A 16967-nucleotide genomic window follows, 5' to 3' on the forward strand; every position below is an offset into this window, starting at 1 on the left:
CTTTTTTGATTAGCCAATGTTTTTACTGTCTCTTTAACAGCTTGTTTCTTTTCCCCAAAACTACAAAGATACCATTCTGTTGTCTTTTTACTTCTTTTATTTATATTGAGAATACTCCTATCAATCTTATATTTGCCCCTTTGAGAATAAAACTTCATTGCTTATGCTATCTGTAAGATTTCCCCCTGTTTTTCAGCAAATTTATTATAATGTGCCAGGCTGAGGTTTCTCTTGTATTATGCCAAATGTCTTATAGAATTTCTTGAGGCTTTATCCTGATGCCTGTTGTTAACATTGGAAAATTCTTTATGATAATGTCTTCAAATATTAGTTATGTCCCATTTTCTCTTTCTCTGCTTCAATTTCAATTACACATGTATCTTCTGTACATTTTCTTCTGCTTCAGGTTGAATATTTTCTACTATTCAACCTTCCAGTTCAGGCCATATCTATTGAGTCCTTTATTTCAGATGTTGGTATTTTAAAATTCTTAAAACTTCCATTTGATTTGTTGTTATGAATTCCAGCTTTCTGGAAAAATTATTGATCATTTTATTTATATTCTGACATATATAAAACATAATTAATTATCAGAGTTCCTTAGTGACAACTACACTATTTATATGTCCTTTTCTTTTTCTATTGTCTGTCTCTTGCTTTTGGATCATTGAGGGTTATTTCCAGACACTTTGGTTGAATGCTAGACTTGGTAATAAGCCATCGTAGAAGCTGTGCTTTTATCTTCTTCCTTGGAAAATTTAATTTTCTTCTGGCAGTGAGAGTAACCACCTTGATTCAGTCAGTCTTTGGAAGGACTTCAGGCTTCTTTTCAAGGTTGCTGATTTCTCACTGCTTACGCCCTCTTCTGCCACAATTCAGAGACGACAAGTTTATATAATTACACACGGCATCAACGAGTCACATGAATTTCACCTCTTCCACATTCCTTTCACCATTTCCTGCTTTTTGTCTCTATCTTCTAAGTCTGAGTATCTCCTGTCAACATCACTGAAATAGCCTCCTAAGTTATCCTCCTGGTTCTGGTACCACTTCCACCCCCCGGTCCCGACACTTGATTTAATTTTAAGTGTCTTAAAATGCAATTATCTTGTAGAAAATCTTCACACATTGAAAAGATGTATAATGCCAAATTAATTACTTTAGAAAAATCTGAGTGCAAATACTTTGAATTTATTTTATTTCTATACTGGACTTCATTTCAATGCAGTTTTATGTTGGTCTGCAGATGCATATAAAACCAAATAAGCCTGTACACTGCTATACTACAAAGTTCCTTCAATCAAAATTAAATTAAGATGATGTGAATTACTTTAGTTTTAGAATTTAATGCTGATACTTAAGTGATTGCTGTGTTTATGAAAATTATTGTAAATGGCTTGGTACAATCATTTAATTTTAAATTAATTATTTAGCACATTTGCCAATTACTTAACCATTCAGAAAGTATTTTATGTTTTTTTTTTTAATTTTACAAAATTATTTTCTAATTATTTAAAACAAAATACTTCACTTTTTATTCCTCTTTTTCTCCCCCAGAAGTATTTTAGTTTCTAGTACCGACAGAAATATATGTTTAAAATAAAGAAGCAAATATTATTACCCTCTGCAACTGTTTGTTGAAAACAGGATTTTTTTTTTCTTTAAGCAATTTATAATTGAAAAGTAAAATAAATGCTAGTTTTGGTGAAATACTTTAACAGCCATCACAACACATAAGCTATAACTTTTCTTTAAAACAGCTTTATTTTATCCAAAATTGACCTTCTAGTATATATAATGTGTATATATATATATATATATATAATTTAATTAAACTTAAAAATAAGATTATTCTAACTAACCACCAGGATATTCAACTTCTTTATTAGGAAACTATATTAAAATTGTCTTTTGGGGAAAAAGCCATCATATTGGAGGTGTCTGGCTGCCAACCACCCTTTCCTTCCATCTCGGAATTCTTAACCTGTTGCTCCAGTCATATTGGTATTTTTAACAATTCTCTAAAAATATCAGCACTTCTAGGCCTCCTGGATTTTGGTAAATATTGAAATCACTGCCCAGAGTGCCTATGCTCCCTGGATAGGAACCAGGAATTCTTAAAGACTTTGAAGATTCTCACTTCACATTTGTTAACTCCCTTAGGTGAGGCAGGTTTTTTTTTTTCTTTCTTCCCCAGGTCATTGTAGAATAGTACACTGCAGACACTTCACAAAAGTATCACAGGCATCTATTAATACTTCCTCTTTCTCCTTCCAAATTCTAAACTTTGAGTGCAAGTTTATGTCACCTGACCTTTTTAACCCCCAGACTCTTGCACATAAAATGCACCATTGCTTTAAATAACTGCATACATGAAAAAATATAAATGATTCCCTATTAAAATTTATTAAATATCTTCATACTTAAATTTCATAGGAATATCTCCTACTAATGATTTAAATCTTCATTTGATCTTAGCATACCAAGGACTTGGCATCTGAGGTTCTGCTGAAGCTGTGCCTTTAATTTACCCTGTGATTTTAGCTACATTATCTTATATCTATGTCAGTTTCTTCATCTGGGAAATGATTGCATGAAATTATCTTAGAGGGGTCTTTTAGACCTAAACTTTTCTTGTCTCCTTGATAGAGTTCAGCCCTGGTGGAGCCGTGGTGACCTCAGTAGTCTGACATGCCCTGTGCAACAGGATCAGTGCTGACCTGAAAGACTTATGGTCAGAGAAATCAGAAGTTTCTTTGAATATCAGTCCCAGCATATTGAATCTAACTAACCCAAAAGGAAGAAAATGACTTTTGATTGTGTGTTTGTTCCTTTCCTACAACCAAGGTGCACTGCTATCAAGAGAATGGCTAAATTCTTTCACATGAAAAGGAGTTATTGTTCTTTTAACTTCACTGATGGCTCAGATGGTAAACAATGTCTGCAACGTGGGAGACCTGGGTTCTATCCCTAGGTCAGGAAGATCCCTTGGAAAAGGGAATGACGACCCACTGTAGTATTCTTGCCTAGAGAATTCCATGGCCAGAGAAACTTGGGCCCTGGCGGGCTACAATCCATAAGTTGCAAAGAATTGGACACAGCTGAGTGAGTAACATTCTCATGATACGATAAAGGACTTCTCTGGTGGCTCAGATGGTAAAGAATCTGCCTGCAAGGCAGGAGACCCAGGTTCAATCCCTGGATTGGAAAGATCCCTTGGAGAAGGGAATAGCTACCCATTCCAGTATTCTTACCTGGATAATTCCACAGACAGAGGAGGCTGATAGCCTATGGTCTATGCAGCTACAATGAGTCAATTAACACATGTGGAAATAATTTCACAATGCTTTGTTTGCTGCTAATATTACAGTGTATATGAAAGTCGTCTCATTTCTGGACAGGTCTTTTTGGCCCAAGTTGAAAGAGTCAACATTTCTACCCTCATATATTAATACATGAAATATGTTTTCTGGAAAGGAAACTACAATTCCTTTCCAGCAGATGAAAACAGTATGCTGCTGCTGCTGCTAAGTCGCTTCAGTCGTGTCCGACTCTGTGCGACCCCATAGACGGCAGCTGACCAGGCTCCCCCATCCCTGGGATTCTCCAGGCAAGAACACTGGAGTGGGTTGCCATTTCCTTCTCCAATGCATGAAAGTGAAAAGTGAAAGTGAAGTCGCTCAGTCGTGTCCAACTCTTAGAGACCCCATGGACTGCAGCCCACCAGGCTCCTCCGTTCATGGGATTTTCCAGGCAAGAGTACTGGAGTGGGGTGCTATTGCCTTCTCTGTTCACTCAGCACTGCACCATACAATTCCCATGTCATGTGGAATTTGTAGTTTGTTTCTTGATACTGATGAATAGAACTTCCTTGTATGACTAAGGTATATTTATTTACTTACCTATCCAAGGACATTTATGTTGTTTACAATTTGGCAATTAGGAATAGAGTTAACTCTATTCATGCATGGCAAATTTTATTTCTTTATGATAAATCCCACCTAGGAGTGGGATTGCAGGATTATATGATAAATAAATATTTAACTATATGAAACTGCCAACGTGTTTTCCAGAATGGCTGTACCATTTCACATCCCCACTTGCAGTCTCAAAGAACACATAGCGTGTAATTGTATTTATGTGATATTCTCAAGAAGACAAAGTTTAATGAGGAAGAACAGATCAGGGGGTCAAGGTGTAAGGTGGGAGAAGGTGTGACTGCAGAGAGACAGCACAGTGTTGAGAAGTGACAAACCCCTTTTGTATCCTGACTTTGCTGGTTTATTTATATGTATAGATCTGTACTCCAAAAAAAGTCTATTCTACTGTATATTCATTAAAGAAATAATTTGCTCAAACCTAGAGATTAAAACAATAAATCTGAGCTAACTTCCCTGAGGTCTAGGAGACATGGGTTCAATCCCTGGTCGGGGAAGATTTCGTAGCTGCAGGACAACTAAGCCCCAGTACTGCAACTACTGAGCCCACGCGCCTAGAGCCTGTGCTCCGCAACAAGAGAAGCTGCTACAAAGAGAAGCCCGCACACCACAACTAGGGAGGAGCCCCAGCCTGCAGAAGCCAGAGAAAGCTTGTGCGCGGCAACGGGGACCCAGCGCAGCCAACACTAACTAAACAAAAAATAATAAAAACTACAAAACAAAACAAAACTCTGAGCATGCCACAAAGCTATCAAAACATGAATCTGATGCAACGTAACACCTGGAACACATCACACCTGCAACGTACTGCCAGGTACCTGAAAGGAAAGGGTTGTGGGGAACCTTTACAAGTAAACGTTACAAGTTACAACCTGGCCTAAAAACTGACCTGTTTTGAAGCTTTTGCAGTTTTTTAACATCAATAAATTTCAGAAGATCTGGATAAAGTATAGGAAATACAGAGCGATTTAAAATATACATTGTAGTTGACTGTTTGCCTTGATTGGGTTGATACAATGTGTGCCAGAGATAAATGGGGAGAAGCTAAGACACAGTGCATGGTCTACGTAGCATCTGACAAGAACCTCCCTCCCTCCAGGATGGAGTAAAATGCCTTCAGGGAGAGTCAGAGATGCCCTGATGCAAATCCTCAGAAAAGGAGGCAGAGTGTATCACAAGTTGACATCATCATTAAACAAACGAGGAAGAGGGGATGTAACTCCGGTCTTGGAACCATATGTTTGTACTCTGAGGTTCAGTTCAGTTCAGTTCAGTTCAGTCACTCAGTCATTTTTGACACTCTGTAACCCCATGGACTGCAGCACAGCAGGCCTCCCTGTCCATCACCAACTCCCGGAGTTTACTCAAACTCATGTTCATTGAGTCAGTGATGCCATCCAACCATCTCATCCTCTGTCGTCCTCTTCTCTTCCCGCCTTCAATCTTTCCCCACATCGGGGTCTTTCAAATGAGTCAGTTTTTTGCATTAGGTGGCCAAAGTACTGGAGTCTCAGCTTCAGCATCAATCCTTCCAATGGATATTCAGGACTGATTTCTTTTAGGATGGACAGGTGGCACATCATTAAGAGCCTTTCTGATCAGATCCTGAGGGCAAATCCGTCTGAAGGCAGCCCTGATCAGAGTTCCAGGTTCTCCAACTCACAGCATCCCTCTGGCTCCTCACACAGGGGACCTACAGGTAACGTGTCTATTTACATGATATATACCAGAACAGGAAGAGGAAATGTCAATGACTCCAGTATTCTTGCTGAGATAATCCCATGGACATAGGAGCCTGGTGGGCTACAGTGCATGGGGCCGCAAAGAATTGGACGTGACCGAGTGACTGAGCCCAGTCCAACAGTAGAACAGAGGCTGGGAGTGGGAGAGTGGCAGGACTCTGGTTTTTATGTCAAGTTAACTTTAGAAAGTCATTTTAGGCTCTAGTCTTATAGAATAGATATTCAGATTACTATTATATGTAAAGTTAAACCTGGGGATTGACAGTATGTATGCTGAAGTTGTTAAAATCTCCCCACTGGCACCAATGTGAAATTAGAGCAAGCTTTTCGTTGACTTTGACTCTTGCACAGGCAAGCTCCACCCTCCGAGGATGCAGCTGGTGTCCCTCTCGTGATGTCAGGCGGACCAGCACCACCTGTGTGTGGGGTGGTGAAGGGCCTGGTAACCACAGGTGTCCAGGGCCAGCTTCCCACTCCTCAAGTGCCTGGACTCCCTTTTCTGAGGAAAGACACAGAGGCAGGAGAACCTACGAGAGAGACCACCACACCAGTGGCCCGACCCATGAAGATTCTGTCTCTGCAAATCTGAGACTGAGACTCCCCTCCCCTCCCAGAGATGGGAGACGGGGGTCGGGGGGACAAGGCATGAGCTGGAGGAGGGGGCAGCGACTAGAGTGAGCTCCATGGGCACAAGCCAACCAAGTGGAGCAGGGCAATGCCATAGAGCAGGGGTCCTCAGCCTCCGGGGCCTAAGGCCTGCTAATCTGGGGTGGAGTTCATGTAATGATGACAAAATAAAGTGGGCAATAAATGCAACGCAGTAGAGTCATCCCCAAAATATCCCCCATCCTGGTCCATGGAAAACTTGTATTCCACAAAAACCTGTCCCTGGGGCCAAAAAGGTTGGGGGCCGCTGTCTTACAGGCCCTGATAATGAGCCCATCACCGGAACCCCGCCTGCACATGTTGGCCAAGAGCTGCATGTTAAGTCTAACCAGGGAGACTGCCTGCTGAAATAAGAGGTTTATGTAATTTCTAGTACATCACAACACGATAGACGAAACAGCCAGGGTCTGCTCATCACATTAAGAGCTGAGAAAACCACAACTTGAATGAGAAAAGACAAACAACAGACATCACCTGAAATGAATCAGGTGTTGAAATTACCTGACAAGGATTTTAAAGCAGCCATGGTGTAAATGCTTCAATCATTTACAAACTCTCTGCAATCAAATGCAAAACAGAATATTCAGCAAAGAAACAGAAGTTATTAAAAAGACCCAACTGGAAATTATAGGAGTGAAAAATACAGTAGTGAAAAATATAATAATAGACAATAAAATAAAAGTAGCCAGACGGGCTTATAGTAGACAGAATGGATATGCATGCTGACATGAGAACTTGAAAAAGGATGGCAGGATCCCTTTCATTGACTCCACAGAGGAGACAGAGTGAAAGCAAAGTGAACAGAACACTAGCAACCTGTGGACAAAACCCAAAGGTTCAGCGTCTCATCATTCCAATCCCACAAGGAGAGAAAAGAGAGCGGGACTGAAAGAGAATTTAAAGCAATAATTGCTGGAAGCGCCCCAAATCTGGGGAAACATATAACCTACAGTTCTAAGAAACCAAGTGAACCTCAAACAGGATAAACTCCAATGAATCCACGTTAAGACACATTTAATTAAACTTTTGAAAACCAAAGATGAAGACCAAAATCTTGAAAACAGCCAGAGAGAAGTGACTCATTGCTTATAAATACCCCTAGGTGTGTCAGTGGATTTCCTAACAACCCTGGAGGCCAGGGTATAGAATTTCTTGGTCACAAGACTGAGGGTCCAGACAGATTCAGTGAATGACAGTCCAGATCTCTTCCTTCTTCCTGTTAGTAAATTTCACATCCAAAGGCAGTTCTGAGCACCACGTAATTCATTACTTTAAGGCAGAGATAATAACTACAACAATATAACATCTTCTCTTCGCTTCATACTTTTAGCCTTTCTCAAACAATTTTTCATTAGCTGTTTCATTTTGCACTTGAATGCTTTTGGGTTGCAAAGTCAGCATGAGATGGGGAGCCATGCTTGCTGCCCTTGAGGTGCAGGCCCCTCATGTTTTTTTGTTTGTCTTCTTTTACTTTTTATGTATTTCCTTTTAGCAGTGCTGGGGCTTCTTCGCTATGGGGGCTACTGTCCAGTTGCAGCGTGGGCTTCTCACTGAAGTGGTTCCTCTTGTGGAGTGTGGGCTCTCGTGCAGGCTAAGTATCAATAGCTGCAGCTCCTGGGTTCTAGAGCTGACTGATGAATCCTGGCGAAGAGATCCGTAGCTCTGCAGGATAACAGTGCAGCAAGGAGGGCATGCATTTCAGGCTTCTTAGAGAAAACTGCTGCAGTGAGTCAATGCTGTAGCTGTAACTGTCAGAACAGCTGGGACAGGACTCAGGCTGGACCCTGAGTCTGGACCCCAAATGAGCTGGGACAGGCTTTGCTCCGTCTCCCATAGGCACTGCCGTTGGGCTGTTTCCTTGGGGCTGATGGCTTCTCCTCCTTCATAGGAAGGTTCCCCAGAGACATGGCCCCTAAAGGCCCAGGTCAGCTTGCTCTCCCAGACACCCCAGAACAGGTAAAATCCCAAACCTAAAATACAGGTGTCCAGGGTCCGGCCACCTCCCCACTGATAGGGCTGTTGGAACAGAGAACGTAGGTTCTCTGACTCTCCTCGGGGTGGTGTTGAAGGTTGGAAAGTCTCTGAACTTCTCCACCTGCAGTCCACCTCCCCATGCCCACCAAAGCCTACTTTTACCCACCTCTGTGTCCTATAACATCTGAATTTCAATAAATACTTCTCCAAGAACTCAAGGAAGAAAGATTCCCCATAAGAGATGGAGGAAGGAAAGCTAGCAATGGATGGAATCCACATGAAGAATAGAGCATTTAGGATTTGAGTCTGATCTGCAGTCCTATACAAATCCATGCTCAAAGTCAACACCATTATGAGAAAGACTATATGAAGAAAAAGTTTTGATCATGAGGTTCCAGAGTTCTAAGAATCTAAGGAGTGTACTTCTTATCTAATATAGGGTTTTGCCTAGAGAGAATTTAGGTAGCTACCTTTATGTGCTTACTCTTTTTTTAATATAAATTTATTTTAATTGGAGGCTAATTACTTTACAATATTGTATTGGTTTTGCCATACATCAACATGAATCTGCCACGGGTGTACATGTGTTCCCCATCCTGAATCCCCCTCCCACCTCTCTCCCCATACCATCCCTCTGGGTCATCCCAGTGAATGAGCCCCGAGCATCCTGTATCATGCATCGAACCTGGACTAGCGATTCGTTATGTGCTTACTCTTAATGTAAATTGCTCAGGCTTTTATCCAAAGCATTGAGATGTACTGTGACTGACTTCTCTAATAATATCCAAAGATACATAGACACACACATCAGTTTTCAGTGTCTGCTTTGTTATAGCTGTTTTGAAGTCTTTTAATAAAAAAGTGAATTTTGCCCCTTCACCCAGCACTTGCAGACAACAGGAGGGGTAGGTTGTTACAGTCACACAAGAGATGGAGTCACTTCTAGGAACAAAAACCAATGTAAGAACTGAGGATGAAGCAGCCACAAGAAACAACAAACAATAGAGTGAGAAAGACTAGAAATCCCTTTATGAATTTGGAACATTTCATGTAAGGATAGGCACGATAAAGGACAGAAGTGGTAAGGATCTAATAGAAGCAGAAGAGATTAAGAAGAGGTGGCAAGAAAACACAGAAAAATATACAAAAGTCTCAATGACCCAGATAACCACAATTGTGTGATCACTCACCTAGAGCCAGACATCCTGGAGTGTGAAGTCAAATGGGCCTTAGGAAGTATTACAATGAATAAAGCTAGTGGATGTGATGGAATTATAGCTGAGCTAATACAAATCCTAAAAGATGGAGTTTTAAAGTGATGCACTCTATATGTCAGCAAATTTGGAAAACTCAGCAGTGGCCACAGGACTGAAAAAGGTCAGTTTTAATTCCAAGCCAAAGAAAGGCAATGCCAAAGAATGTTCAAATTACTATACAATTATGCTCATTTCACATGCTAGCAAGGTAATGCTAAAAATCTTTTAAGCTTGGCTTTAGGAGTACCTGGATTGAGAACTTCCAGATGTGCTAGCTGGATTTAGAAAAGGCAGAAGAATGAGAGACCAAATTGCCGTCATTTATTGGATCACAGAAAAAGCAAGGGAATTCCAGGAAGATATCTACTTCTGCTTCACTAGGCTAAACCTTTGTGTGGATCACAACAAACTGTGGAAAATTCTTGAAGACATGGGAATATCAGACCACCTGACCTACCTTCTGAGAAACCTGTATGCAGGACAAGAAGCAATAGTTAGACCAGACATGGAACAACAGAATAGGGAATAGAGAACTTCAAGGCTGTATATTGTCACCCTGTTTATTTAACGTACATGCAGAGGACATCATGTGAAATTCTGGGCTGGATGAACCTCAAGCTGGAATCAAGATTGCCGGGAAAAATACCAACAATCTCAGATATGCAGATGATACCATTCTAGTGGCAGAAAGTGAAGAGGAACTAAAGAGCTTCTTGATGAGGGTGGAAGAGGCAAATGAAAAAGTTGATTTGAAAGTCAATATTCAAAAAACTAATGGCATCTGGTCCAATCACTTCATGGCAAATAGATGGGGGAAAAGTGAAAACAGTGACAGATTTTATTTTCTTAGGCTCAAAATCACTACACACAATGACCACAGTCATGAAATTAAAAGATGATTTCTCTTTGGAGGGGAAAGTATGACAAACCTAGAAAGGGTATTAAAAAACAAAGACATCACTGCCGACAAAGGCAAATCTATGGTTTTTCCAGTGGTCATGTACACAGGTAAGAACTGGACTGAAAAAAAGGCTGAGCACCCAAGCACTGATGCTTTCGAATTGTGATGCTGGAGAAAACTCCTTAGAGTTCTCTGGACTGCAAGGAGATCAAACCAGTCAATCCTAAAGGAAATCAACCCTAAATCTTCATTGGAAGGACATATGCTGAAGCTGAAGCTCCAATCCTTTGGCCACCTGATGTGAAGACCTGACTCACTGGAAAAAGACCCTGATACTTGGAAAGATTGAGGGCAGGAAGAAAAGGGGATGACAGAGGATGAGATGGTTGGATGGCATCACCAACTCCATGGACATGAGTTAGAGCAAGCTCTGGGAGATGGTGAAGGACAGGGAAGCCTGGCATGCTGCAGTGCATGGGGTTGCAAAGAGTTGGACAGGACTTAGGGACTGAACAGCATCAAAGTCTCCTTACTGGTTAACAGAAGAGTAGTGACGAGTACTCAGGCAGAGACAATACTGCTTGCTCACAGATTTCCCTGATACTAATTATCCCTCCGCTAGACAGATGGGCACTTACAACCTGTCATCTATGTCTATAATCCTCAGAACATCCTGAAATGAATGCCGTTTCCCAGGCACTGGCTGCTAGTAATTGCAAAGGCCAGAGGAAAGTCTTGAAGAACCATGTCTCTGGATACAGTTCTTCTGCAAATTACATTTGAGAAAGTTATCAATATGTATTGTTGAAGACGTCTCAAGAGAGATTTGCTTAGTGAGTTAATTTGAAGTCAGTCATTCTGTAAAAGGAACCTGAATAAATGCATCCATCTCTTGGGAAGACTCGGCTATTGAAAGAGTTCCCCTAATATTCAGTTTTTCTCCTTTTGGGCCAAGAAACTTGAGAAAATAAAAAGCCATTAACAGAAATTAGGCTTTTGAAAACTATATTTAGGATGAGCCAGTTAGGCTCTCTCACTTCTGAATTTCTCCTTAAAATTAAGATCTGAATAGAATTCATTCCTCGGCCCCGCTAAAAATGGGAATGTATAAAATCTTGAGCCCAACATAGTATACATCAGATACCCATAAGAAAAGGTTCTTAACCCAAATTTTATTTGAAATATGTATCAGGAGATTCAGTGATTCAATATACTTTCTGGTATATAACCATCTGAGCGTCGCTGCCATTTCCAATTAGATTTTAAACTCTATGGTAGGAATCCTGTATGTCAGGTCTGACATATTAGTGCTCAGAAATATTTTTTGATGTATCCCCTAACATAACCAGTTTATCTGAAGACACCAGCTGTGATTCTCCCATTCATTCTTTTTCTGTAATTGTGTATACTGAGGAAATACGTCAGTGGCTTTGCCTTTCTCTACTACAAATGATTAAATGCCCAACTGATCTTTGTTACATTATGTTTCCCAAAGGGCATCTCACTTTGATTCAGTTGACTATTTAGTTTTTCATTTATAGATTTGAGCTATTGGGAGGAGGTTCTAATAACACTTATGTCAACGTAACACATAGCTTGCTGTTGCTCTCCTAACAACAAATAGCATGGAAAACAATGGGTGCAGGGCCACAGATCTTTAATGGCGACCTAAGGGACTTTATACGGCACCACATGGCCACATTTATATTTTGCATTTAGTTGAAAACTTTTCTCATTTGTTTTAATGACACCCCTTCTTAAATTAGATGCTATGGTAATAATAAAGCTATCTCGTGTGCGGATTGTATTTCTTTGCTCTCCAGTGTGTTCACAGGCATTATTTCATTTTGCTCCTTACCACAGGCAGGAAACGTTTATTATACATATTTTATAGCCATGAAGACACAGGTACAGAGTGGGTCACAGATGGTTAAGAGCAAAGCGTGGGCCGGAAACTCCATCTCTGGCACCCTGGCCCCATTGTTATGCACTGACTTGGTGTCCAGAAGTGCCTCTCCAGACCCATGCCAGGCTGTGTGCCTGCCATCAACATGGCAGACTGCAAACATATAGATGTCCAGGCCTTATCCTGCAGAAATCCAATTTTTATAAATGAATGCAATGTGGGGTAGTCATTGAGCAAAAAAAAAAACCAAAAAACTATTTGTTAACAGTGTGAGGAAATAAGGACCTTCATATACTGTGGTGGAAGAAAATCTATATAGAATTTTTCCTGAAGGCACATGAAACAGTATGACTATTTGTACAAAGTAGTTTATTGCATGGAGAAGGCAATGCCACCCTACTCCAGTACTTTTGCCTGGAAAATCCCATGGGTGGGGGACCCTGGTAGGCTGCACTCCATGGGGTTGCTAGGAGTCGGACACAATTGAGCGACTTCTCTTTCACTTTTCACTTTCATGCATTGGAGAAGGAAATGGCAACCCACTCTAGTGTTCTTGCCTGGAGAATCCCAGGGACGGGGGTGCCTGGTGGGCTGCCATCTCTGGGGGCGCAAAGAATCAGACACGACTGAAGCGACTTAGCAGCAGCAGTTTATTGCATAGCTTCTTAGGAAGGGGAAATTACGGGAGGGATGGGGAAAAGCCAAAGGTTATCAATGATAAGGAATACAGACACGGTCAGGATCACTAAGTCTGAACACCTGCTGGAGCAGACACCAGGTTTGCGAATTGGGGTAAGTCTAAGCCTCGGTTTCATCATTTGTATGATGAAGACAGTATTAACCCCTAACTTATAGGATTAAGGTGAAGGCCAAAGAAGATATATATTAGCACAGTGCATGGTACACAAGATGTTCTCAATAAATGCCATGAGATCACTACTGTTATTATTATAATCATAATCATAGGCCATGGGCCAGTAACATGAAACATGATTTTAATTGTTAGTAGTAGTAGTTACAAAACATGAGATAAAGTTATGTACTGACAGGAAAGTACGTCCAAGACACAACAAAGGAGAAGAGATTGTCCCCAGAGCCATCAGCGTTCAGGCTTATTAATTTTAAAGGTATGGACAGACATTCAGCTGCAGAACTTTTTTTACAACATGAATCACCTCATAAGTAACTAGTAAATAAGAGAATAAGTGGGCATCACAGCCACTACTGTTCCACTTTTGTCATTGTTTCCTAGCTGAAGCTATCAGGGGTAAGCTTTCTCTCAGATAAACAGAAAACCCCAGCCATGAATAAGCAGATTAAGAGAAAAAAGGTGAAAATCCTGCAGAATGACTTTCATTCGTGAAAGCAATTTCTGGTTTAGGTGTCTCCAGAGTCCCCGCAGGAAGCTGTCTGTGTAGGCTGCAAGCGCAGAGGAAGGGGCTGTTGAGACATTTCCGGCTGTGCTGAAGATACTGAGTCAAGATGCCCCCGGGATCACGGCTTTAATTCTGAAAGAACAAGTCTGCTAAAAACTACCCAGACTCGCCTCACGGCCCTGAATCTGCAAGAAGCTGAAAGCATCCAGAGTGAAAGGTGCAAACCCCTCTGTGAGTGCAGACCCCTCTGTGAGTCCAGCTGCAGAGGAGCCAGTGCAGGGACTCTGCTGCTGTACCTGGCAGGGCTGCTTCTGAATCCCCCAGGACTCTGGGTTGGGAGGAGGACCACAGACATGCAGGGTGTTAGCCCCACTCTTCTCCCCACCATCTCTGCTACAGTTAGTATGCAGCTCTACAGAATGCAAGGCTTTGGAAGACACATGGCCTCATTGTAGAAAATATTTGTACTTCCCCAAACATGGATAATGGAATAAGTGGAGGGAGATTGACAGGGAGGAGCTGAGTTGAGAAACTTATCACCTCTACTTTCTGCTTTCCAATATATTCTAAATTTTTGCCATATTCTTAATGATTTGAAATAAATAGAAAAACATTGACAGAGATATTAATAGAACATAATGATGAGTTAATTCTCACATAAATCAGAGTTTGACACCACTAATGTAGCCACATGTGGCATCTATTAAACTTCTGATTGGGAATGGAAAGTCTGACCAGGATCTCCAGTCGACACCCATGTCTGCACAGACACCTCCCCATCCCAGGAAAGAAAAAAAACAAGGGAAGATGTACTCACACATACAAGACGGTCCTGGTGTCCCCTACTTTTCCAGCATCGCCCACGGTTAGGGTGTCATAGCCTCTTTCTAGCTCAAACTCCTCAAAGGCAAGCTTGATGACCTGAATCAAACACAAGACAGAATTACTTAGCATAATGGGAACTCCCTGGGACCTTGCATACTGCATATATCCAGTTGGAGAATTAATTTTGTTCCATAATGCCATTGTTATTTCAAATAATATCAAGTTGCTTTTTAAAATAATGATTATATACATTTGAGAGCCCCTGATTATAGGATTCTATGGAACTCAAAATTGCTATCACTCCAGAGATATTATCAGGTTTAAAAATGAAATCAACCCATATTATATGTTAAGCCCATTAAGTATTTATTCTCATATTTATAGTGTTCAGAATCACCAAAGGTTAAGTCAGCATAAGCAAAATAAATGGAGACTGCAGTTAATGAGATCTATTTAGAGGATAACTGGAACACCAAAAAATAAACATTTTCAGTGTGATGTCCACAGATTCCATGTAATTACTCATATTTACATATGAAAAAGACCTTCTGAGGCTGGAAAATTGTCCTCTACATTTACCTTGCAAAGCCTTGTCTTTTTTAAAATAAAGAACACTTTGGGTGCTCAACATCATCTACACAAGACCAGGTTGCGTCTGATGCATGGATGTGATATAACACTATGCACGTCTTTCAGTAGAGCACATATCCTTTTCTCCTGATAAAAGTAATTCTTGCTTTGTTGACCAAAATTGTGATTAAGGGGAAAGAGTGTCTGGGATGTCAAAAAGTTAGGCTAGAGCCCTAGATGACAAGGAGAAATAGATTGATGATGGAACTATATGATAGATAGATAGAACACTAGATAATCTGTAATAGATAAAAAGGAAAGGAAGAAGATATCACTGATGAAAGAGAGAGATGAATAGATAGGTAAAAGAGATCAGTAAATGGAGATGATGGCAGTAGAAATACATGAAGAGATAGATGGATAGATGATAGAGATGGTAGATAGATAGACATAGGTAGGTAGGCAGGTAGTTAGAGTAACAAATGAGGTACATAGCTAACTGAAGAGAGTGAGAGAGAATGGCAAATACAGAAGCCATTAACAGTGTAAATACACTTCGATGAGATTTATTTAACAGTAACTCTGAAACTCTGGAATCTTGTACAAAACATCAAATGCTTATTTATTAAACCTGAAAGAAAGGTCTAAGTGGCACCAGGGAGGAAGGCAGACTTTGGACTACTATCCGATTTGATGTTGCTTTTCTGAGCAGGCTCTAACCAGGTGCTTTCCTGAGCAATGCTAATATGGGATGCATTAATTTTGCTATTTGAAATTCTTACTAAAATTAGTTGTATAGCCATTATAATTTATTTTAAAAATCTACTCTTTCAAATTGCAATGTTTGTCTGAATACATTATTTTAGCAATCTAATTTGAAACAGGTGTAGGGATTGATGGCTGTTGTTTATGAAGCCCAGCAACCAAGGATGGTTTTACTTCATTTTTTGTCTTTCCATGCACTGATTTATAAATGTCCATGGTCTAACAAAATAGAATAAAATGATTGAAGATTCACACATCCTGGAGGTTCCCATTACCCTTTTTGACACACTGATTCTGTGTTGACTTGTCTAACAGCCTGCAGTGAAACAATGATAATCCATTCAAGCCTGAGGGTCATGCTTGGCTGATTTTTAATGTCACAGATGAGAGTCTCACCACATAAATGTGTTTTTATTTTGGGTGTAAAAAGGATCATTCTTTAATTCTTTTAAGCCAAAGCAAAGGGTGTTGGAGACGTTTTTGTCAGGGTTTAGTCTTGACAATCAGCCTCTACTGAGAGTTAAAGGACAATCTTTATGCCATTGCTGCTGCTGCTGCTGCTAAGTTGCTTCAGTCATGTCCAACTCTGTGTGACCCCATAGATGGCAGCCCACCAGGCTTCCCCGTCCCTGGGATTCTCCAGGAAAGAACACTGGAGTGGGTTGCCATTTCCTTCTCCAATGCATGAAAGTTAAAAGTGAAAGTGAAGTCACTCAGTCGTGTCCAACTCTTTGCGACCCCATGGACTGCAGCCTACCAGGATCATCCACCCATGGGATTCTCCAGTCAAGAGTACTGGAGTGGGTTGCCACTGCCCTAGTTTTTTATAAAGTATGGCATTCTATAAATATATCTGGGAGCAAAACAAAATATACATCTGGAATGAAAGTTGCTGTCATTTCTCAGTCAGTGATGAGTGATGTGATTAAGAGAATTCATTTTTGTAAACAAAATTTTTGTGTATTTAAGGAGTATAGCATGAGGATTTGATGTCCACACATATAGTACATGACCGCTACTATAGTCAGGCTAATAAACCTGTCTCCTC

General features: G+C 40.6%; 1 protein-coding gene across 1 annotated transcript in view; it reads right to left on the reverse strand.

The window, feature by feature from the left end:
* CSMD1 (CUB and Sushi multiple domains 1) overlaps positions 1–16967 on the reverse strand; it is a 2072278-nt gene that overhangs the window by 465969 nt on the left and 1589342 nt on the right. Inside the window, exon 11 of the mRNA XM_061404066.1 lies at positions 14577–14680. Coding sequence (XP_061260050.1) covers positions 14577–14680 — 104 coding nt within the window. The remainder of the gene's footprint in view (positions 1–14576; positions 14681–16967) is intronic.

Source organism: Bos javanicus, chromosome 27 (genome assembly GCF_032452875.1).
Source record: "Bos javanicus breed banteng chromosome 27, ARS-OSU_banteng_1.0, whole genome shotgun sequence".
Lineage (NCBI taxonomy): Eukaryota > Metazoa > Chordata > Mammalia > Artiodactyla > Bovidae > Bos > Bos javanicus.